This window comes from Phoxinus phoxinus, assembly GCF_949152265.1.
Source record: "Phoxinus phoxinus genome assembly, chromosome: 23".
Lineage (NCBI taxonomy): Eukaryota > Metazoa > Chordata > Actinopteri > Cypriniformes > Leuciscidae > Phoxinus > Phoxinus phoxinus.
The window spans coordinates 13,043,805-13,067,796 of record NC_136898.1 but is presented as its reverse complement, the minus strand read 5'-3'; the positions used below and the strand labels follow the sequence as shown (position 1 = coordinate 13,067,796).

General features: G+C 37.6%; 2 protein-coding genes across 8 annotated transcripts in view; both read left to right on the top strand.

Annotated features, from left to right (window-relative positions):
* Positions 1–13,420, top strand: part of synj1 (synaptojanin 1) — a 32,481-nt gene extending 19,061 nt beyond the window's left edge. Inside the window, exons 18-34 of one of the 7 annotated variants that reach the window (XM_079600790.1) lie at positions 1,335–1,493; positions 1,588–1,744; positions 1,866–1,983; positions 2,262–2,474; positions 3,271–3,349; positions 3,476–3,644; positions 3,743–3,928; positions 4,442–4,480; positions 4,651–4,782; positions 4,983–5,018; positions 5,280–5,327; positions 5,724–5,762; positions 6,032–6,078; positions 6,155–6,344; positions 7,158–7,429; positions 8,013–8,036; positions 9,907–10,057. In XM_079600790.1, coding sequence (XP_079456916.1) covers positions 1,335–1,493; positions 1,588–1,744; positions 1,866–1,983; positions 2,262–2,474; positions 3,271–3,349; positions 3,476–3,644; positions 3,743–3,928; positions 4,442–4,480; positions 4,651–4,782; positions 4,983–5,018; positions 5,280–5,327; positions 5,724–5,762; positions 6,032–6,078; positions 6,155–6,344; positions 7,158–7,429; positions 8,013–8,033 — 1,905 coding nt within the window. In that variant the 3' untranslated portion in view covers positions 8,034–8,036; positions 9,907–10,057. Of the gene's footprint in view, positions 1–1,334; positions 1,494–1,587; positions 1,745–1,865; positions 1,984–2,261; positions 2,475–3,270; positions 3,350–3,475; positions 3,645–3,742; positions 3,929–4,441; positions 4,481–4,650; positions 4,783–4,982; positions 5,019–5,279; positions 5,328–5,723; positions 5,763–6,031; positions 6,079–6,154; positions 6,345–7,157; positions 7,430–8,012; positions 8,037–9,906 lie in introns of all 7 variants that reach the window. The other 6 variants (XM_079600786.1, XM_079600787.1, XM_079600791.1 and 3 more) reach the window with 6 other exon arrangements.
* A 660-nt stretch (positions 13,421–14,080) lies between these two features.
* On the top strand, positions 14,081–23,961 carry slc9a6b (solute carrier family 9 member 6b). The gene is made up of 16 exons (XM_079600527.1): positions 14,081–14,526; positions 16,242–16,441; positions 16,552–16,629; positions 16,787–16,863; positions 17,163–17,275; positions 17,366–17,471; positions 19,500–19,641; positions 19,751–19,856; positions 21,079–21,167; positions 21,264–21,377; positions 21,472–21,583; positions 21,655–21,808; positions 21,908–21,938; positions 22,090–22,175; positions 22,881–22,986; positions 23,091–23,961. The coding sequence occupies exons 1-16, from the start codon at positions 14,253–14,255 to the stop codon at positions 23,418–23,420; spliced, it is 2,118 nt and encodes a 705-aa protein (XP_079456653.1). The 5' UTR covers positions 14,081–14,252; the 3' UTR covers positions 23,421–23,961.
* The last annotated feature ends 31 nt before the right edge of the window (positions 23,962–23,992 follow it).

Below are 23,992 nucleotides of genomic sequence, written 5' to 3'. Positions count from 1 at the left end.
CTCATCTACCTCTTGGATACACCCTTGTGAGACGGCAATAGGGAAGATCTGTTTTTTATCTAGTCCCTCTCTTAGGAATAGAAAGATTAGACAACTTTTTCAGAATGATATTATTACTGTCCCTTCTATAGTATCATATTGGAGTAATTGTTTTAATGATATTCCTTGGCAGAAAGTGTGGGCTCTATCCAACAAATATTTAATCACAAATAAGGTTAAAGAGGTATCTTTTAAGCTGTTACATCGGTTTTACCCAGTCAATCTTTTTATCAAAAAAATGTTTCCTGAGTTGGATCCCCTATGCTCCTTCTGTGGAGTGGAAGACGAGTCTGTACCTCACCTCTTTTGGGATTGTGTTCATGTAGCTACTTTTTGGAAGAAATTTTGTCTCTTTGTACGTGCTTCTTTGTTAGTTAATTTTTCTTTAGGGTTTAAGGATGTCTTATTTGGTTTTTATAACTTTGAAAAAAGTCTAAAAGACAAGTATTTTCTTGTAAATCTATTTATTTTTCTAGCCAAGTTTTTTGTACACAAGTGTAAATTTTTGTCTGTCAAACCACTTTTTATTATTTTTTGCAATGACCTAAAATATTATTTGGGTACTATCTCTTCTTCCAACAATGCCAAAGCTTTAAAGTCAGTTACATTGTGCACAATGTATAATATTTATGCTTTTTTATAATGAAAATATAAGTGCATTTCTTTTTCTCTTGAATTTATTTTAAATTATATATTACCCCTGGCTCATTTTATTTATTTATTTATTTTTATTATTTTAATATTTTGTTATTATTACTTTATTTTTGCATTGCTTTATTTTTTTATTACTTTATAACTCTATCTTTGTGTTATTCTTGTAGGTGAAACTGTTCTTGCTGTTATGTTTATTCAATAAAAAAAAAAAAAAAAAAAAAAAAAAAAAAGAGTCTGACAGCAGCTGTCAATCACTGCGTCACTGCGGGTCTGTCAATCACGCGCTCAGCCCCGCCCTCGGTTCGTCCGTTGGGCTCTGCCCACTTTTCCAGCATTTTTCAAATATTGCCAGTGGGTGGAGTCAGGCTCTGACCAGGGGTTTAGTTACCCTTTAACAATATATTATTGATATAATATAAATAAAAACAAATATAATATTGTTTATTATACAGTAATATTGCTGTTATTAGCAATATTGCTGTTATTAGCAATATTAGATACATAATATTAATATAAATATACATTTATTATTTATATGTATTTTTTATATAATATACAAATATATATTTATCATTAATAAATGATTATAATATAGTAGTATTATTTAATTATGAATATGTTTTATTTATATTATGTTTTAGGGTCGTCTCCTTTACTCCCATGATTATGTATTCTGGTGTGGAGATTTCAACTACCGAATAAATATTCCTAATGAAGACGTGAAGGAGCTGATCAGACAGCAGAATTGGGATTCACTGATCGGTGGAGATCAACTGGTGGAGCAGAAGAATGCTGGACAGGTATTTTAGGGGGGGCAGCTATATCAGCAGAACAAATCGTCTTCTTTTTTAAGACTTCTTAAAAAAAACGTGTATTACTTTATTCATATTCCAGGTTTTCAAAGGCTTTATTGAAGGGAAGCTGGATTTTGCCCCCACTTACAAATATGACCTGTTTTCGGAGGACTACGACACCAGTGAGAAGTGCCGCACACCGGCCTGGACTGACCGTGTGCTGTGGAAGAGAAGAAAGTGGAACTTTGATAAAACTGGTGAGAATTTAATTACAAATACATCCTTAACCAACAGCCACATTATAAATGCAGTATAAAACAGCTTGCGCTTCCCTCAAAGTTAAAATTTTCACTAAATCTGGCTGTGTGTGTGTTACAGCGGAAGAATTGGAGTTGAATGTAGTAGGAGCCCCAGTGACTGAGGAAGATCAGTACCCATGGAGCCCTGGAGAGCTCAAGTACTATGGTAGAGCAGAGCTCAAAACCTCTGATCACAGGTGAGAGAGACTAAAGCCAGAAAAACACCTTTCAGGATTTACACTGACAACATTCTTAGTGCCATCCAGTGGGCCTCAGAGGTACAGCAGGAGGCTGTCCATTCATGTTTTTTTTATTGTAAGTAATTGTTAAAATATTAAAATTCAAGTCTATCTTTGTTCTTAATACCACTATGATCAGGATTGGACAGTAAAATCACATTGTGGACCGCATAAGCTTTTTGTGTTAGGGACCCCAGTTCTATTGCCAATTGCCATTAACATTAGTCTCTCAAAAGGCCTGTGGTGGCCATCATAGACATGGACGTACTTGAGGTGGACCCAGAGGCCAGACATCAGGTGTATAAGGACGTGATCGCCCTACAGGGTCCACCTGATGGAACCATCCTCGTCTCTCTCTGCTCTTCTGGTCCCGATGACTACTTTGATGATGCTTTGATCGACGACCTGTTGGACAAATTTGCTAATTTTGGCGAGGTTATTCTTATCAGGTATGAATTGTTTGCATATATAATTTAATTAGTATTATTATTATATTTGATTGTTATATAACTTTATTTATACACTACCATGTACCACTACCAAAGGACAATGACTCATTAATTTGATGAAAAGTGAAAAGACGTTTATAATGTCAAAAGATTTATTTCAAATAAATTCTGTTCTTTTGAATTTCTGTCCATCCACAAAAATATTAAAGGGATAGTTTACCCAAAAATTAAAATTCTGTCATCATTTACTCACCCTCAAGTTGTTCCAAACGGTATGATTTTCTTACTTCTGTTGGCTACCGTCAACCAGACAGCTGACGGTAGCCATTGACTTCCATAGTATTTATCATAGAATTCAATGGGGTCCATCAACTGTCAACAGTCTGATTACCACCATTCTTTAAAATATCTTATTTTGTGTTCAACAGAAGAAAAGATACTCATACAGGTTTGGAAAAACTTGACGGTGAGTAAATTATGACAAGAAGTTTTATTTTTGGGTGAACCATGGCAAAATTTTCAAAATTGATAATAATAAGAAATGTTTCGTGAGCACTAAATCAGCAGATTATTCTGATTTCTGAAGGATCATGTGACACTGACGTAATGGCTGCTGAAAATTCAGCTTTGCCATTACAGGAATAAATTATATATTTTTTTATATATTGAAATATAATATATAGAAACAGTTATTTTAAATTCTGTTTTTACTATTTTTGATTAAATAAATGTCACCTTGGTGAGCATAAGAAACCGACCCCAAATTTTAGAGCAATTTTTTTTTTTTCCTGAACAGGTTTGTTGAAGAGAAAATGTGGGTGACATTTTTGGAGGGATACTCAGCACTGGCAGCTCTGTCTTTGAGTGCCTCTACTGTAAGTGACTCTACTGTACAATAGGTTCATTATTTTTTTTTTGAATTAACATTTACATGCAGAAATGCATTATACTGTATCGTAATGACAGGTAATCTAATCATCCCTCATTATGTCCATATGCAGGTGAATGGAAAGACCATAGACATCCGTCTGAGGAGTCCTGGTTGGATAAAGAGTCTAGAGGAAGAAATGAGTGTGGAGAGAATCTGCGGAAGCATCCCAACGTCCACCAGCTCCACTCTGCTGGCAGAAAACTCAACTCATGTCATGGGAGAAGAGTATGATATGGAAGGTATGGCATCTGTTTGGGTTACATGGGTCCAAAATGCAACATGAACCTATGGAAATACGGGACATTGTGGAGTTCTATTTTTACTGCTGTGTTGACAGGTGATGTGGACGAGGAGGTTGAGGATATCTTACCCCAGCACCTGCAGCCTGGAGCCGGCATGGATCTAGGCTCGTCCCCCAACCCATCCCCACGCAGCAGCCCCTGCCCCTCTCCTACCCATGGAGAGCCTGCGCCCCCCATCCGGCCCAGCAGAGCCCCCCCACGCACAGCTGGACCACCACAGGGTAGTGCGAATATTTGACTCTACTCAACATTGAACAACCCATATGTATTTATATCAGGGTTTTTTTTTTAGCTTTGTCCTTTCCTACATTTTACAACATTTCATTTATACATCACAGTTCAGAATTTTGGGGTCAGTGAGATAAATTGATACTTTTATTCATTAAGGATGCATTAAATTGATCAAAAGTGACACTGAAATGTGACACTGAAAACTGGAGTAATGATGCTGAAAATTCAGATTTGGCATCACAGGAATAAATAACATTTTAAAATATATTAAAAAGAAAACTGTTATTTTAAATAGTATTATATGCAACAATATTATTATATCTACAATGTATTTTAGATCAAGCAAATGCAGCCTTGGTGAGCATAAGAGACTTTTTTCAATCTCATGACCGCAAACCATGTTAACTATAGAAGAGAAAATGATATCTTAATAATTAAATTTCTTTCCAGAAGACCAAAAATTCCAGTACATTAATTTCCCTTTGTTTTTACACTGCGAAAAGGAGGATTAAGCCCAGCATCCATTAGAAGGGAACTGGCAGGTAAAGAGTTTCAGATGTGTTGCTGATGTGCTTCAATGGTTCCTGAGCTCTTAGAGTGTGTATGTGTGTCTCAAGGCTTCGATGTGGTTTGCAGTGCTGTGGGTTGAGCTAAATCTGTCAGGCTGTTGTTTTGATGCTTTTGATGATGAGATATTTTTTTCTTTGCTCAGGTTCTCCGGTTGATGGTCAGCCAGCTGGAGCTCCTTCATCACAAGGGCTAGAGCCAAAACGTGCCCCTCCTCCACGCCCCAATGCCCCACCAGCCCGACCTGCACCTCCACAGCGCCCACCGCCACCCTCAGGTACAGCTATGAAGTCTATGTTCATTTTTACACAGGCATGACAATTTTCTGATCTGTTCTCACCAGAAGTTAAAACCCAAATGACACAAGTTTTACCTGGGATTGAAACGTTCCAAACAAATGTGTTCACTACATTAAATACTATGTTTTCTCTTGTTTTTTGTTTTGTTTTTTATTGACATTTTACAATGGTTCTAAAGGAGGTTCTACTACACCTGTTAGGAAAGATTCAGCAGGTAATGCTGTACATAATGTTGTGATATAGTTAGTTAGTTGGCTTAGATATTAAAAGTGTCTGGCTAACTTTTTCGAATTGAATGCACTATGATGCAGTTCTGTGTTCTGTTTGATAGTCTTTCATATGCTTTTCTTGAGCCTCATTGTAATTTAGGCTTTTTGTTGTTTGTAAAAATCAAGTTTGCACTATAAATGTTTTTGCAACTGTATTTTTGTTCACAATGTATTTTTTTGGAAACAATTTGAATTTTCTTTCAAAGGCTTTGCTGAGCCTCTCATACTAGAGTTTGATCTGACTGATTATGAAGGTAATTTCTGAAAGAAATTTAGATTTTAGAAGATTCTTGCAGTGTTCGTCCTTGTGTATGGTGACCTCCTGGTCAGTTGAGACCTCCTGCACTTGCTAACAGAAATAGACTAATTTACAGTATGTGGGGCAGGGGTGTTCAAGTCAACCATCTTGCAGTGCATGAAGTCTCAGTTGCTCCAATGATTTTGATTTAGTTTCCGAGTGTGAAGTGCTGAAATTAGGTGAATTAGCTTTTGTAATTGAATAGAGAAAGAACGAAATGATCTCTCCATCAGGTAAGGAGTCTGTTTGGTCAGATATATTTTCTCCATAGCTGAAGGCTTTAATGTGTTACAAAACTCATTTTGAATAATTCCGCATTTGTTAATAACTTTTCCCCTCATGCTGACAAAAGGACAAAAAAGCCCAGCCTTAGCACGTGCAGATGCAGCTGGTGAGTTCTTGTCTCGCTCATCTGTGACATTTCAGTGACGGACATATTTGGGCCTTCATCATGCCATGATTTTGCAAGTCTCCGGCTAGTTTTAACACAAAATAGAGCTAAAAAAAAAGTTTCTTCCATCATCAGATTCGTAGTATAGACTATTTGACTGGCATTTGAATTGGACCTGAAGTTCAAAATATAGGTTTTCTGATATTTTCACAAAAGTATTTTCTATAACTATTACTGAATGTTTGATTATGGCATCGGCTGTTTTTCAGGTCGAGGTCAGGCAACTGGATCAGCCCCTGGAGGCGCCCCAAGGCCGGTGGGTGGGCTAATTGACATGAATATTATAAAAAAATAAGATGTATATCATGTTAAATATTATGATTTTGCTTTAGATTCAGCCTCGAGCAGGAGTTATCAGTGTCCCTCCTCAGGCTAGACCTCCTCCTCCTCCTGCTCATCCCGGGGCCCCCAGACCCATAGCAGAGGTGCATCCTGGGGCCCCTCGACCTTCACCTGATAATCACCCCGGAGCACCAAGACCCACTGCTGAACCCCAAAGCAAGCCATCCGACCTGCCTCTGGGTTCGTTAAACTCTTCTAATTACCTATTAATTTTACTTGTATATTATAATTTTGTTTATACATTTCTTATTGAAGTTCTATTATGCTTTCTTGAATATTAGGCTACCTTTCATGCAGTGTGTAATAGCTGTTTGTGTATGTAAAAGGTCTGCAAAGTATCAAAGATTAAAGTGCACGACAAATAAAGTTATCGTCTCCTAAAAGAAAGAACCGATTCTGAATTGCGTAACGAGTCGTCAGCAATTCCAGTCTCACTTCCTGTTACATGCCTACGTAACAATCCAACAAATTGGCATAATGCCAACCTATGGTTTTCATTGGCTGTCCACGAATAATGTCTACTTTGACCCGCCCTCAAACACTGTTGTTGTTGCTGCAGCCTGAAAGAGTTTGGTTTTTGTTGTCGACATGTTGAGAAGCCGCTGTTTTCTGTGGTGGGAATCCACATTGTATGCGCTTCAAAAGGACGAGGGCTCGCACTGGAATTGATACGGAAAAACCGACGCCATGTAAGCTGTAGAACAACAGACTGAGCCATCTGACCAATAAGAGCAGAGTAGGCTCGCGGAAAGTAGGGGTTTAGAGAGACTGATTCCTCTAACCGTTTCCAGACTCTTTGAGAAATGAGGTGATGTCCAGTGAATATTATGAGAAAATTAAAGTGTCTTTGACCTTTAGGAGCACTTTAATTTAGTATTTAAAACTTTATATATAATTTTATATGAGATTTTATACAAAATTGAGATGTGTAATATATGTATGTTTTAAAAGTTGAACCAATCTTAAACCATCTACTGTGTGTCTGTCTTTCAGGTCCACCCCCCACACTGCCAGGTCCCATGAGACCTCAGATGATATCACCCATGCAGCCTCAGTCTATGTCACCAGTGCAGCATCCTGTCCAAGCCCAGCTCCCTATACCAATGCAGCCCACTTTCCCTGCCCCTCTGATGCCTCAGCCTGTCCCCCAGGCACCTGCTGGAGCCGCTGCCGCCCCTCAGCCAGGACTGGCATCTCCCAAGCCTCCACCCCGGAGCCGGTCCGCTCAAGCACTGCCACCTGAGTCTGCTCCTCCTACAACCCAGGTTAGTCCTCTTTCTCTGTTCACTTTTGCATGGAGCCCTATAATTAATTGTGATAAAAATCAACACTCTTTCAAAGATGCTAGGGACCCACAAGATAAAAAAATTACAAAAACGTGTTTGCATCCTAAACCCAAGCCGGGCTCAGGTGCAAGACAAAAAAGATAACGATAAATAGAAAGAAAAAAAATGGCCGCACACTGAAGTTACAGATCCATAATATATATTTATTTATTTATTTATTAACGAACGAACGGGCGGGGCAAAGTTTCAACCAATCAGGTCTTCTTCAGGCACATTGGTGATCAGTCGGAACATTGCGCTGTTTACCGGTGTATATATATATATATATATATGTGTGTGTGTGTGTGTGTGTGTATGGAGCTGTAACTTGAGTGTGCAGACATAATTTTTTCCTTTCTAAGGACCCACAAGATCCCATCCTGGGGTTAATAAGGCCTCTTCCAGATAATCCAAGGCCTCTTCCTCTTTCTTTTTTACTTTTCTAGTTATAACGACTCTGTTCAGGTGGTTCTCATAGTCATGTTTCGCTCTTCTTGATGCATGTGTCTTTCTCTTTCACTAGCAGGAGCAATCCTCAGGTTGACAGGTACTGGATTAAGTAATTTCTAGTATGTACGTTGTCTTCATGGCACCATAGCCTGTAGTCACGATGTATGGGGTGCTCATACATATAGGATCCTCCATGTTAAAGTTGGTTTTCCCCCTTTCCATCTTTAATTTGACCCTTTTTTTATTTTGAATATCAGAAGATTATATTGTAAAACTTAACTTGAACCCCTTGATAATATTGTATATATATCAAAAATGACCTGGTTATGAGGTTTATCAAGTTTTTCCAACAGGGGGGTTCAAGGAAAGTGTCATCCAGTATTTGTTGTGGGTATTGTTTGTTTTTAATCTGTGATATCTGTTATAATTGTTTTCAATGTTTCTTGGACAAGGATAAGCAATTCTAATAGCTCTATTAGACTTGCACACTAATCATATTAGTCTTTTTGATGTTTTATAATGCTGTTTTTTGTTTTATAATAGACGGTTTAATAAAACCGTATTCGGATCTTTCAGTTTCTTATTTATGTTGATGTCTGTCATTGCACCATTTATGTTTTAACCAACAAGCCATCATGATTTTTATCAAAACTTGTAACAAACACATTGTTTAAAATGAAAAGTCAACATGAAACTACATGGGTTTTCAACTTTTTTTACATCTGTAATAATGAAACAGGATATTTAAAGGTGCATTCAGTAATTTGGTACTAATTTAATGAATTACTATCTGATTGTTTTTACTACTTGAGGGAAATTAGAGTTATATAATTTAAATAAAAAGAAGTTACATTTTTACTGTTCTGGGTAATAAATGACCCCCAACAGCCAAATGGGGGGTGTTATTTAGGACCTTAGGAGGGGTAAATAAGATCTAAATAATCTAAAGTCCCCCAAAGTTATTATCCCCTTTTGCATTGGGTAGTTCTAAGAACTAGCCACCAGTGTGTTTCCCGGAGAACTAAATGTTCCCCTAGGGTTCCTGGTTGCATTCGCACCGCCAATAGGAACTCTGAGGTGATGTATACCACGCTTGTTGTTGTGACTTTTATTTTGACAGCACTGAGAACGCCAGAGCCTGAGCACACAGCACTCCCATTCTCTGTCTTCATTTGTTTACGATTTGTTTAACAGTTCTGTCTAATACGTTATTAGATAGAACTGTTATACAAAGCAAGTAGACAGTACATGAAAAAGTATAAGCATTTGCCGTGTGGTTGATGCGCAATGTCACTAGCTGAGCAGAAATACATAATCATGTTTCTCTTGTTCCCCTCAAAGTTGCGTTGGATTTTATCCCTAGCGTAAAGGTTAAGAGGTCCATCTATCACTGTTGTTCTGCACTGTGTTTTCATAGAGTTAGTTTGTGGAGTAAATATATAGGCTATAATCTGTGACTGTACAGCTTTTTTTTAAAATGGCGGGTGCTGTTGTTTCGCGTGCGTTCGGCCAATCAGTGTACACTAATGTCACTGATAGTTCCTATTGTTCTGGGTTAGACCCTACTCTGAAGTAGGAGCTAATTGAGTTCCTCCAAAAGGCATTCCTGGAACTAAAATCATTCCCAGTTCCTGCAGTGCGAACACGCCAAAAAGCGGATACTGCTGCCGTTAGTTCTAGGAACTATGAAAAGGTTCCTCCAGTGCTAAAGCCCCCCCATTGTTACTATTTCAGTGAAGTTAGTGTTATGATATTTCATAAAACACACAAAGATACACTCTTACTGTTCAAACAGCCAAAGTGTGACCAATTTTAAAAAAAATAACTTAGAAGGGTTACAAAAACAATACATTTTTCCCAACATATTTAAAACATTCGAATCTGATTTCATGTTGACTTTAAAACTCCAATATGTTCTAGCTTCTCATCATGTCATAAGTTTGATTTATGTGTTTTTATTTCCCCAGGCCAAGGACATGAATGGAGTCCAAAGAGAAGCACAATGGAAACTAGACCCCTTCGACATGTTTAACAACCAGTCCCTCTTCCAGAACACACCGTTCTCCGCTTCCCTCCCTCGCTCCTCATCCTCATCCACCACCTCCCCTTCTTCTTCTTCCTCTACGTTACCCAGCTCCCTCTCCCTATTCCCGTCTCCGGACGCCGGCAACGCTCCATGTCTCCTGTCCCCACCCGTCACCTCACGCAGCAAATCCCAGGAGTCCCTCCGTTCATCCCCCAGTCCGTTCCTCGCAGACGCCCAACCCAGACCCAACAGCACAAACCCCTTCACCGGCAACCTGCTGTCCTCCCCTCGCCGATCACTCACACCCGATTTCTACACCCAGCATCAGGCCCAAGCGGCCAAGCCTGGCCTGGACAGGGCCATGTCAGCTGTTCACAGTTCCACTCTTACAACATCTTTTTCCAGACAACAATCCTTAGTTCCTGCTACAGCAGCAGCCCCAACCAAACAGAGCCAAAAGTGGGTCACCTTTGATGACGATTCAGACTTTTTAAGAAATGCTCCGTCCGCAGTTGGGACCGGCCCGCCACTTATACCTGCAGCCTCATCCCTTTCCTTCCCTCAACCCCCGAGGAGCTTCCCCAACTCAGGCTTTGACTTCCTTTCAAGAAAGGCTCCATCTGCAGTTGGGACCGGCCCACCACTTATACCCGCAACCTTATCCCTTCCCTTCCCACAACCCCAGAGCAGCTTCCCCAGCTCAGGCTTTGAAATGGACAGCAACTGGGTGTCGCTTCCCACCTCTACGTTCCCCACAATCCCCCCTCCGATCCCAACCAGGACTAATACCAGCATCAAAAACACCCACATCCCTTCCAGAAACGAATTTACAGAGAGATGATACAGTGGAGAACATGTATGTAAAATATGGAGAAAATATTATTGTGTATCTATACGTGTATGGTTTGTATAAAAGTGCGGTGGTGGAAATGTTGAGCTGTTTGTACGAAAGAAAGAAATCTGGCTGTTTCTTTTAGCCCAATGCAGATAGGAAACCAAGAAGAATTCAAGCAGATGTATCTCGGTATGTTTTTTAGATTTTAAAATAATGGGCGGAGAACCTGTCATTTGCATATGAACCTGCATAGACGTACACACACGTGTGTAAAACTTTACTATTCAATGGCCAGATATTAAACATTTAGACCGCAAAATCATTCAGCATCAAGCTACATATTAATCAGATGTAAAAAATGTACAAATATAAAATTATATATCAATTTCATTGTTTACTCGCCTTCATGTCAGAACACAAAAAAAGATGTTTTGGAAAAAATAATTTGTCCATTCAATGGATCTCAATGGGGTTGTTTTGAGCCCCAATGACTTGCATTATACGCACAAAACCATTTTTCTAAATATGTTCTGCAGAAGAAAGCAAGTCAAACAGCATTGTAAAGACATAAGGGGAGTAAATGATGAGAGATCTTTCACTTTTTGGTGAAATATCCCTTTATTCCAATTCAAATAAGAAAAACGTATCATCAAACGCACATTTAAAATGCCTGGCTGTGTCCGACCTGTTCTACGCCATCATATCCGTTAAATGGGCTTTTCATTGAGCCAAGATATTTTGTTGTTGTTTATCTCTTTATGAATGTATCTCTCACCAGTTTCTATTGCCTATGTTACGACTCAGAGTGCGGTGTGCGCAGTACAGTTGCTCTGCTTTTCTGCATACTCAAATCAAGGGTCTAATTTTTACGAGTGTTCACACAAAAGACCCCCTCCCACCCCGCGTATCGTGTAGCACGACCAATGTGCTTAGCTTGTCAAAATATATCTTCTATACATATTCATAGTGATTATATGTCTTCCTAGTGGGGGAAAAAAAATGTAAAGTAGGTCTGAATTGTGTTTATATTTGCAGCATATACATGCCATATCTAAAGTGCACTGAAGAGCTCGGTCCTCTAGGCTTTCAAAGTTTGAGATGTTACGTGTGTGCGGAGAGGTCGAATGAGGGTCACAGTGGTCCTCTCATTCAGCGACAATGTATATACATGTGCTTTCAGTCTCATCGGATCCAAAGCTCTTGACAGAAATGCTGTATTAAACAAATGTGTAGTGTGTGTGTTTGATTTGGTGGGTTCCTCCTTCCTTCAGGATGTCGGTCATGCTTTCTTTTGTGCAATGTGTGTACTTATTCGCTCCATGATATATTATTTTTTATTTTCGGTGAACAGGTTGTGGATAAATCTATTTATTGTTGTGTGGAGGAATACTGTGCTGTATTTTGGAGTGTGACGTCTGTTTCTGTGTACTTTAGCTGTTCGTGTGAGTGCGCTTGAGTGTTTGCGTCGTCATGTTGAGGGATTCTGATATCTTTGTTATAAGTCATTATAGCATTATGTCTCCGAACTGTTTTAGAGAAATATATTTGTTATGGTATGAAGTGTGGTATAATCTTGAGGGGAAGACAAGACTGTTAAATGAACACACAGATTGATTATGAATGCCATAATATTTAAAGTTATGATGTTTAATAATGCCTTAGACATTTTGAAGAAGTTCAAATGTGTTTGAGTGCCCGAGAGTGTTTATTGGATTCTTATTGGATTAATGGTTCAGCCTCAGTTGTTTTTTGTTGATTGTATAGCATTCTGGACTGTGTAATGATGCATTATGGGTGAATGGTCAGCCTTCAGGCACTGGCATTTTATGTGTGCAGTTGGTTTACTCATATTATGCAGGTTTTTAAATGTCCTTCAAGGGCATTGTGAAATGATTCAGTCTTGGTTAAAGTGTAGGTATTTCAGGAAAGCAGTATTTTACTTGTACTTTTGTTCCTTGTTTACATTTTAGGTACAAATTTAACATCTGCACAGTTGTTCAAATGCTCTCCTGGGATGTGTTGAGCAACATATTTTGGCTTTGAGCTTACAGATATATTTTTGAACCTGGAAAGCACTGAAAAGTTTGTCTCCATTTGTGGTTTGGTTGAGGAAGGGGTCAGAAGAAAGCCAGCCAGCAAGATTATGTGTACTAATGCATGAGAAATCCATTCCAAAATGCATTCCAAAGCACTAACTGTGAACATCTCCGGAATACAGAGAAGTATCAGGTTATGGATAATAAACTATATCTATTTTTCTTTTGATGCCTGATAAACACAATGTAACCACTTAACATTTCAAAGGCATTAGAAGTGATTTGTTCAGGTGTTCTGTATGTAATGGAAGCGTTGAACCTGACATTGCCAGTGCTAGTTATTAAAAAGAAGCAAGATTTTATAGGAATTAATTAACTCCTTTTGTGAAGTTAACGTTCCATTGTAGCTTTTAGCCCAGTAGTGAACAAAAGTCTGTGGTATTAACCTTAAATGTATGTATACACAAACCACAAAACTGCAATTCAGTAACGAGTTCTCGATCTGTAATTTAAGTGCATATCAAAAGTGCACATTTATGTATGGAGCAATTGATGTTGTATGTATGCAATAATAAATGTAATTCAACATGAATCGTACTGGTATTTATTATTTGATGCATCAGATCTTATTACATGAAAAAATATTTCAATAGAATATATATATATATATATACATATAATGCAATATTACTGCAAAGCTTTTATGAGTATATGTTTTCTTGTGAAATATTTTGGATATATATATATATATATATATATATTGGGTGTTTATTTAATGTTGGTTATTAGAAATGTGCAAAATCACACAAATCAAGGTTGTAACTTGTAGATAAACGTTTAATAACCGTTGCAACAATTCGAAAATTATTTTTTTTTTAAATCAAGCTCTTATTATTTATTTGACCTCCCGAAGTTGACGTTTAAATTTTTGCTGAGGGTTGACCGTTTGTTAAAATGAAAAACTTTCCTTTTTAGGTGTTATAGGCCAGTTATTTATTCTATATTATTTAAATACTATTGTAGTATTATGTATTAATCTTTATATTTGGAATAGCTTTTATTTTTATATTTTTAATTTGTTTTAGCATGTTTGTTATGTGCTTTTGTCATTTTTATTACTTTTTGTTGTTTTTAAATAAGGTTTACATGCAATATTAGTATTTTGTTTACCCAGATCTGGTATTACATTTTCATACAGTTGTTCTCATAGACAGTATATAAGAGGTTGTTCTGCATGACACATACTAGACTTTAAGGGTCCTTTATTTTGTAATAAAATACTTCCGGTCAAACGGGGCAGGTTCAGTCACGGTTGTTATTGCTGCTGTCTTCACACCGTTCAAACCGCTATGTGGAGGTATCGCATCAACACAGCGCTGAACTGAACGGCAGACCAGTCTCTCATAATAAACAGCCATGATGGGATGTCAAAGAAGACGCACCTCCGTGTCAGGGGCTTTTATGCTTCCCCGTTTACTCTGCCTGATGTGCTTTGCTGTCATTAGTCTGGCTGAGAACACGGACATGGTAAATGTGGTGACGGAGAGGAAAGCGGAGGAGAGCCACAGGCAGGACAGCGCCAACCTGCTCATATTCATCATGTTACTCACACTCACTATTCTCACGATATGGCTCTTCAAACACCGCCGCTTCAGGTTCCTGCATGAGACGGGCTTGGCCATGATTTATGGTGAGATTTAGTTAATGTATTCATATTCAAGTTCACATTCATGAACCTTGTGTAGGAGGGCACCAGGAATCTTGTGCATATGAGCTCATTAATGTTCTCAAAGTACTTGTCAATCTGTTCTATAAATTATTTTGCAATGCAGCTAAAACATTTTTTTTACTTTCAATGACAACCATAGTATAATCGTATGCTGTAAATCACTAATATGGGGCAAATGTAAAATAAAGAATGTCCCAGTTTTGACAGATTTACAAAACTGCGCAATTTAGCCAGATTTATATATTTATATTAAGCTGTTTTTATACAGATTTTGACTGTTTTTAATAATCATTGCGTAGTAAATACTTAAAAATCTAAATTGAATTATTAAATATAAATCTTATTGTAATTGTTAATAATTATATTTTTAATAATTACATATTGTAAATCTATTTTAAAGCAGTTGCGTAATATATTTAAGATTCAAATTAAGTCTTAATTTGCTATATTTTAATAAATGTAATACTTTTAAGTCATTTTAATGCATTTATTGTGTAATAAATACTTTGATCTAAATTGAAATCTTAAATATAGCCTAAGTATTAATGTAATACATTTTTTATTCAATTATTGTTTACTTAACACTTAAATCTTAAATGTAAGTCTTAATTCATTTATAAAAGTAATAATAGTCTATAATAGTCTATTTTAATACAATTATTGTTTAATTCATATTTAAATCTAAAATATAAGTATTAATTTCTATATTTTAATAAATTTAATACATTAAAGCTTTCAGAATTTTTCTGATTGTCGCCGTTTTACTGTAATGGCAATAATTGGTATTCTTGTAGAAAATATAATTACCATGATAAATAATTGCTTTTGTTATTTCTCTGTGTGCTTTGCTTAAAGGAGAACTCCGGTCAATTTTAACATTGAGCTCAATTTTTAGTAAATTTGGAGTGCTGTCAATACAGAGAACATCGACAAAAATCGGTGTTGCCTACACTGTGTTATCCTATTTTTAAAATTTGCACCCTATTGACTTGAATGGGGCAAATTTTAAACCTGCTTTTATTTCTCTTATCATCCTTGATGTGTCATACAAGTGCCCAGCCATGTTAAGTGATTCCTTCAGAGTGAACACGGTGAATCTGACTGCAGTAGATGTGAAAGATATGAATAAAAATGATGTTAATTCAACAAGCGCACATACCTGTATTTAGTTCCTGTTTTCGGTGGAAGTCCAAAGTAGTCGATTGTCGTGTTCACGCGCGTGATCATAGGTAACTAAACCTATGCACGTGAACTCGACAATCGACTACTTTGGACTTCGACCGAAAACAGGATGTAAATACAGGTATTTGCACTGGCTGATATAACATCATTTTTATTCATATCTTTCACATCTACTGCAGTCAGATTCACCGTGTTCACTCTGAAGGAATCACTCAACATGGCTGGGCACTTGTAATGACACATCAAGGATGATAAGAGAAATAAAAGCAGGTTTAAAATTTGCCCCATTCAAGTCAATAGGGTGCAAATTTTAAAAATAGGATAACACGGTGTAGGCAACACCGATTTTTGTCGTTGTTCTCTGTATTGACAGCACTCCATACAGAGTAAAAGCACTTACTAAAAATTTAGCTCAATGTTAAAATTGACCGGAGTTCCCCTTTAACATAATGAGTATTAAAACACTATTTGATGTATATGTTTTTCATCTCCAGGTTTGCTTGTGGGTGTGATTCTGCGCTTTGCGGTCCATTCTCCACAGGACTTCAATGACGTCACCTTGAGTTGTGCCGTGAACAGCAGTCCCACCACCATCCTGGTGAACGTGAGTGGCCGATTATACGAGTACAGCCTGAAAGGAGAGGTGCAGGACAGCAAGGGCCATGATGTGCCAAATGCAGAGATGCTCAGGAAGGTACTGCTGTTAAATCCTCTAAAATAACAAATATTTGTAATATTGTTTGTGCCTTCTACTGGATGTGAATGTATAATATTGCATGCGGGATTTTGTTTTCACGCTTCTAGGTTACTTTTGATCCTGAGGTTTTCTTCAACATTTTGCTTCCGCCCATCATCTTTCATGCGGGATACAGTCTCAAACGAGTAAGAATATGATTATCCTAATGAAAAAATTCACAAAATACATAACTAATTGGGGGAAAAAAAATCAGTAATTCTGTCTCTTGTATCAATGACTGATGTGGATTAGCTTGTTTCATTTTTAGTAATCTTTTTTTTTTTTATTCATTTTAACTATCAGAGGCATTTTTTCAGAAATTTGGGGTCTATCCTCTGCTATGCCTTTGTGGGCACACTGACATCATGCTTTGTAACAGGGTGAGTGATGATATTTTAAAAAGAAAAGAGCTTTGTTATGGAAAAAAAGGGTAACACTAGTTTAGGGTCCAATTATCACTATTAACCAGTTGCTTATTAACATGCATACAGTATGACTCGGATATTGGCTGTTTATTAGTACTTATAAAACACATAGTTATGCCTTATTCTGCATTAACCATATTAATTGAGGCAAAAGTCATAGTTAATAGTGAGAAGTGGACCCTAAACTAAAGTGTGACCGAAAAAAGATAATATTATATCATTCATTTTGGTTTTGTCCTCTGTCCTCTGTGCAGGTTGGTGATGTACGGCTGTGTGGTGTTCATGAAAGCCATCGGTCAGCTTGGAGGGGATTTCTTTTTCACTGACTGCCTTTTCTTCGGTGCTATTGTATCTGCTACAGATCCAGGTATTGGTTTTGCTTTAAAATTAGTACACTGAGCTCTTATCTTTAATATATTTAGCTATATTAAAATTCACTTCGAATGATTTCTTACAGTGACTGTTCTGGCCATTTTCAACGAGCTGAAAGTTGACGTGGATCTCTATGCGCTGATGTTCGGCGAGAGCGTCCTCAATGATGCTGTGGCCATCGTCCTGTCGTCGTGAGTGCAATCTACATTACACAGATATAAGTTAGTTACTACAACCAGGGCTTGACGTTAACACTCCACTTTGGCGGGTTGAATTTTATATATTATATATGTTTTTCAATTGTGGTCTTTTAAAAAGGCATCTGAAAGAATAAACTAAGTGCAAGTGCAACATGTAGTGTTGTCAAAAATGTAGATTTTTCAATACATATCGATACTGAAATATAAAGAAAACGCACGTGTAACAGGATAATGGATCTGTGTGTCAGGTCTTAAAGTGACAGCAGCGTAATATACCTGCTGCCAAATTATGAGATAATATTAAAAATATCTATATGGTAGGTTTTCCCCATGGTATAGATGTCAAAATTGTGGCCAGTGAAAATGCTGAGTGGCTAGTAGCTTTGGAAAACCACTAGCCCCACAGTGGCTGATGAGCAAAAAAGTTTATGTCTGTCAAGCTACTACTACCGCTACGTTCACACTGCAAGCCTTAAGGCCCTTGCACACTGAGTGCGAAATTCGCGTCCGAAATTTTTGCACATTAAAAAATAAATACGACCTCACGTTATGTCAATCACGCTTGCACACTTTCGTCCGTCATAAAAAAAGTAGAAACGGGTTAGATTTTTTTTTGCGTTTTTCGCATCCGTAGCAAACAATTCAGAGCCACCAAATCACAAATAAGAAAAAACACATGCGAAAATTTCGGACTCAGTGTGCAAGGACCTTTAGTGCTCAATTCTGATTTATTGCTCAGATCCGTTTTTTTTGTTTGTTTGGCTATTCACATTAAATTTTAAATGTGGCCAATATCAGATTTGAATGTGAACAGATCACGTTCCTGAACTGACTCGCATGCGCAAAAGAACAATAACAAAGATGCACGCAGTACGCTGTCATATGGAAGTAAGCACGGAGGCTACTGAAGTCAGCGTTTACACGTTCATTTATGAGGTGATGTGCAGCGGAAGCCAGAGAATTTGTGGTAATAAGAAGGATGCAGATGAGTATGAGGAGAAAGGGAGCAACGTTTTTTTTTTTTCGTACAGTTTTTCCTCAAGTTTTGCGTATAGAGCTGTCACCGTAATACTTATGAGTGTAACAGCTCATCATCCCTCCACTGACGTCTTCCATATTCATTGAGTGAGCAAAGAAGAACTGGTTTGTAAAATCTTTGGAGTGACTCTCATCAGCGTGACGAATCTAGATTGACATAAAAGTCGCATGAAATCCGATATGACTGTGACAAAACATTAGACCTGTATCTGATTTAGGACCACGTATGGAAGTGACCCAAATCAGAATCGAAAAGATCAGATTCTATGTGGTTTGTGCTCTTCACACTGTCATGAAAAAAACAGATTCAAATCGCATATGAGCAAAAAATGGGCCACTTTTGGCTGCAGTCTGACTCTGAACGTAGCCTACTTCTGTTTCTTTGAGGTAAATTATTCAATTTTAATAGATCAAGATTAAACAGGTTGTTTGCACCACCGTTCAGAGGTTTTGGGTTGGTACGATTTTTTATGTTTTTGAAAGATGTCCTGTTTGGTAAAAACAGTAATATTGTGAAATTTTAAATAAGTGTGTCCTATTTAAATATATTCAGAAATGAGACGGCAAATCTGAATTTTCAGCATCATTACTTCAGTCTTCAGTGTCACTTGATCCTTCAGAAATCATTCTAATATGCTGAGTTGCTGCTTAAAAAATGTTTATCATTATTTCCAATGTTAAAAAGAGTTGCTGCTTAATATTTTCATGGAAATCATGATACATTTTTTCAGGATTGTTTGATGAACACTATTTTCAAACGAACCGAATTTTTTAAAATAGCATTCTTTTGTAACATTATAAATGTTTTACTGTCTCTTTAAATCAGTTTAATGCTTCCTTGCTAAATAAAAGTATTAACTTCCATGTTTTGAGTTATGTCAAGCACACTGGCTTTTCTATGTATTGTAAACATGTTCAGTCAATCATGATAGGCTATGTCTTGCTTTAATATGAAAAAGTATCTTTCTCACCTTCTAACAGATCTATAGTGGCATACCAGCCTGAAGGAGACAATCGTCACACATTTGATGGCAGTGCCCTGCTCAAGTCTCTGGGTGTCTTTCTAGGGTTTTTCAGTGGATCTTTTGCAATGGGGGCTGCAACTGGAGTCATGACTGCTCTGGTATCTGGAATCCTTTTCTTTTTTTTCATTTACATAACTACCGGTACCCAAAATAATCAGTCTAAACCCATCTAAGGTAGTTGATGTATTAATATGTGCTGTTATTTAGGTCACAAAGTTCACCAGACTGAGAGATTTCCCCTTGCTGGAAACGGCCCTTTTCTTCCTGATGTCATGGAGTACGTTCCTATTGGCCGAAGCCTGCGGCTTCACAGGTAACTATGGCAACCCCATGATAGAAATCTTTGTTTAGCCTCATGCTGCATATGACATAATGGAAAGTGAATACTGTGGGTTTATGCAGATAGGTGACTTCTCTAAAATTGCTTTGTTACAGGAATGCTTGATTCCAATCGATCGTGGCCTCAGTGCTCTAATATTTCTGTTTTGCAATATAATGATCGGCTGACTATACATTATCATTTATACAACATCATAAACAATATTTTGGTCACACTTTAGATCAGGGTCCAATTCGCACTATTAACTAACTATAAACTACGTTTATAAGTACTAATAAACAGCCAATATCCTAGTAATATGCATGGTAATAAGCGTTAATAATGCATATTAAAGGGGTGGTTGATTATGATTTCAATTTTCTAACTTTAGTGTGTAATGTTGCTGTTTGAGCATAAACAACATCTGCAAAGTTACAACGCTCAAAGTTTAAAGCAAAAGGAGATATTTTCTTTTAAAGAAATAGCTTTAGGCTGGTAGGGACTACACGACATTCCTCCCGGGTTAGTGACATCACAAACCTTAAATTTACACAAACCCCGCCCCTGGGAACGCGATTTATAGATTATCAAGACAGAATATTAATCAATGACTAGAAGATAACTACACATAAGCTACATAAATTCACCAACTAACCATTCAGAAATCTTGTCTACATGTTGTCACTTCTTCTTGAGTCTCTCCATGTTTGTCTGAAATTTTCAGTGCATGTCTGCGTGAGGTAATTAAAGCTGCTGTTGTAGCTCCGCCCCCTGTGCGGGAGCAGCAGCTCATTTGCATTTAAACGGACAGACACAAAAGCGGTGCGTTTTCGCTTTCCCCTTAAAAAGTGGCAATTTAACATGATCTGTGGGGTATTTTGAGCTAAAACTTCACATACACACTCTGGGGACATCAGAGACTTATTTTACATCTTGTAAAAAGGGCATTATACCAGTGAGAATTGGACCCTAACTAAAGTGTTACCTATATTTTTTATCAATGGTGTTGTTGTTGTTATTGTAAAAAAAAAATATATATATATATGGTGTTATTGTTAAAAAATATATATATAAATATATATATATAAATGTTTGATAAAGACTTAAACTAGAGTACTAAAATGACTAAACCTAAAACTAAAAAATATATGTTAAATACTAAAAAAGTAGATAATATTAATAATACTAAAATAATCTTCTTTGTTTCTGTGTTTAGGTGTGGTTTCAGTGCTCTTCTGTGGAATGACTCAGGCTCACTATACATACAACAACCTTTCTGCTGAGTCCAAAACTAGAACCAAACAGGTAACATGCGTTTAAAAGCCCTCAACAACTGTACAAACGGTTTGCATCTTTGAAGATCGGTGTACTGATAGTATTGTCCTCCATTTCCCCCAATAGTTGTTTGAGCTGCTGAATTTCCTGGCTGAAAACTTCATCTTTTCTTACATGGGCTTGACCCTTTTCTCCTTCCAGTACCATGTGTTCAATCCCTTGTTCATCATAGGTGCATTTGTATCCTTTTGAAGCGGTGTATTTGTGCTGTACTCATGAATTGTGTACGGATAAACATTCACACATTATCCTTGACCGTGGCTTTCATTGCTAGTTGGCTATATTACTTGGCAGGGCGGCCAACATCTACCCCTTGTCTTTTCTGGTAAACTTGGGCCGCAAGAACAAAATCGCCTCCAATTTCCAACACGTCATGATGTTTTCAGGTAATACCTTACTTTTTAATGCGCATACTTTCCTGTTTTCTGTTGTTCATGATGTCATGCTGACCTCACAGGTCTCCGAGGGGCTATGACCTTTGCCCTCTCAATTAGAGACACTGCGACATACGCCAGGAAGATGATGTTTTCTACCACCCTGCTGATCGTTTTCTTCACCGTCTGGGTCTGTGGGGGCGGGACGACCCCCATGCTGTCACTCATGCATATTCGGTGAGTCTTACTTGCATTTTGCAAGCAAACTGTATTTCTTTCATTTTTAAATTTTTATTTTATTTTATTTTTTGCTTAAATAACATTATCTTTCCACAGAGTGGGAGTGGACACAGATCAAGATAATCCTGTAAGTTCTACTCATGTCTGCTGGAAATGCAACTGCTGATATCAGAAAAAACACTGTTTAACATTCAAATATTTACTGTACAAATCTGTACCATAAGGGTAATATAACAGGCTATATTAACTTTCTTGTCTTTTTCTCTTTGCTCATACAGGTCACAGCACCAGATGGGATGACACAAAGAAGTACCAAGCATGAAAGCGCCTGGCCGTTCAGACTGTGGTACACTTTTGACCACAAGTATCCTTCAGTTGTTCGGCCGAGTTCTATCAACGTTTAATTGTTCTTATTTACAACCTTGCACCCTACATATTGGATTCGACAATCTTTGGTAACCGTAATGCATTGTAAATCTCCAATAGTATATAGCCCCTTTCACACAGAAAGTCCAGAAAATACACTGATAATGTGTCTTGGGATAACTACGTCATTGCGACAACACACGCGTCATCACTACTACACCCCTTATGGCATTGGTCCTGGCTTTTGTTCACACAGGGCGCATTCTGGGGCTGATCCCAGTAATGTTACTTGGACGTGTTTGTTTGCGTTTACACGGAAGGTGCTTTAACAAATCTATGGCAATTTTCTTGTGAAAGGGAATATCCTTAGTACAGCTTGTTAAACAGTAGAGGGCGCTCATGATCAACTGTAAAAAAATTATTAGATTTTTTCATCTGGGATTCACTAATAACTTCACATTTGAAGAAAAATTCAGCTTTGCCATTACAGGAATAAATTACATTTTGCCGTTTATTAAAATAGAAAACATTTACCGGTACTTTAAGTTTAAATACTTAAATTTCACAATATTTCTGTTTTTACTGTATTTTTTATCAAATGATTGCAGCCTGTATATGTAACAGTATAACTAATAAAAACTAGTAGTATTATAATTATTTAAGTCATTTTAAATCATGTTTAATCCTTAAGGAAGTGGTGCAGTTATTTAAAACCCTTCCTCACACACAGCGGGCCTCCTCTCACTACCACTCTGCCAGCCTGCTGTGGGCCAATGGCGCGCTGTCTTACCAGCTCACAAGCCTATGAGGTAACCCATTTAGCCATAGCTGCTTTTGGCTCATACTACAGTGTAGAAATGTGTAAAATCATATGAGCACATCATGGATTTTCTTCCCTCCTCCCCCCCTCTAGAACGCCGGTCAATTGCATGATGAGGACACCGAGCTGATTCTAAATGACGGAGATGGTTTTATGTACAGTGACATGACGATCAGCACGGATGCCCACGGCATGCCCACCACCTCCACGGGCCAGGCTGGTCTTTACTCACTAGCAGGAACGTCAGATGATCCTCTCGACAGGGAGCTTGCGTTCGGAGGCACCCGTCTGGTCCTCCCCACAGAAGAGCATCCAGACCCGCTGACATCATTTCCTCCGCTAACATCATTTCCTCCGCTGACATCATTTCCTCCTCCTCCACCATCCCCGCCTCTGTCGGACCCTCTGCGCCACAGAGTCTGAGCCTGCCGGACAGCTGCTGACCTCTTGCTCTCTAAGTGATGCTTCTTCTTTTTTTCAGAGATATTACGTTAAATGTTTATTTATGCTTTTATTGGTTTATTATTTTGTGCCATTAATATTTATTTATTTGTCTAGACACTGTTCTACTATGGTTGTGTTGGCTAATCCTTCTGTTTTATTCCTAATTTCTCAAGAATAATGTGCCATAAAAGATTCTAAATAAATTTTGTGTTTAGTAGTGTGTAGCTCAGACTGAATGTCTGCTTCTATTGTGAATGCATTGATGTGTCTTGATTGATCATTTCAAAGCCAGCCATACACAACTTGTGGATAAATCTATTTTAATAAGTGCCTCCGTCCTGTTTTCCTTGTGTTTGTACTGTTGACTCATCATTACCTCATTAACATTTACAAAAAAGAGGTTCATATTTGTGAAAAAGTGATTTATTTCAAAGTGTTTCCATACCCTTTGACCCTATAATAAATAAATGAGGATTGATGTACTTTTTAAGCCAGTGTTGAAAATTATTTGAGTGCAGTCATCTTTATTGATTAATTTACTAAAAAGATAT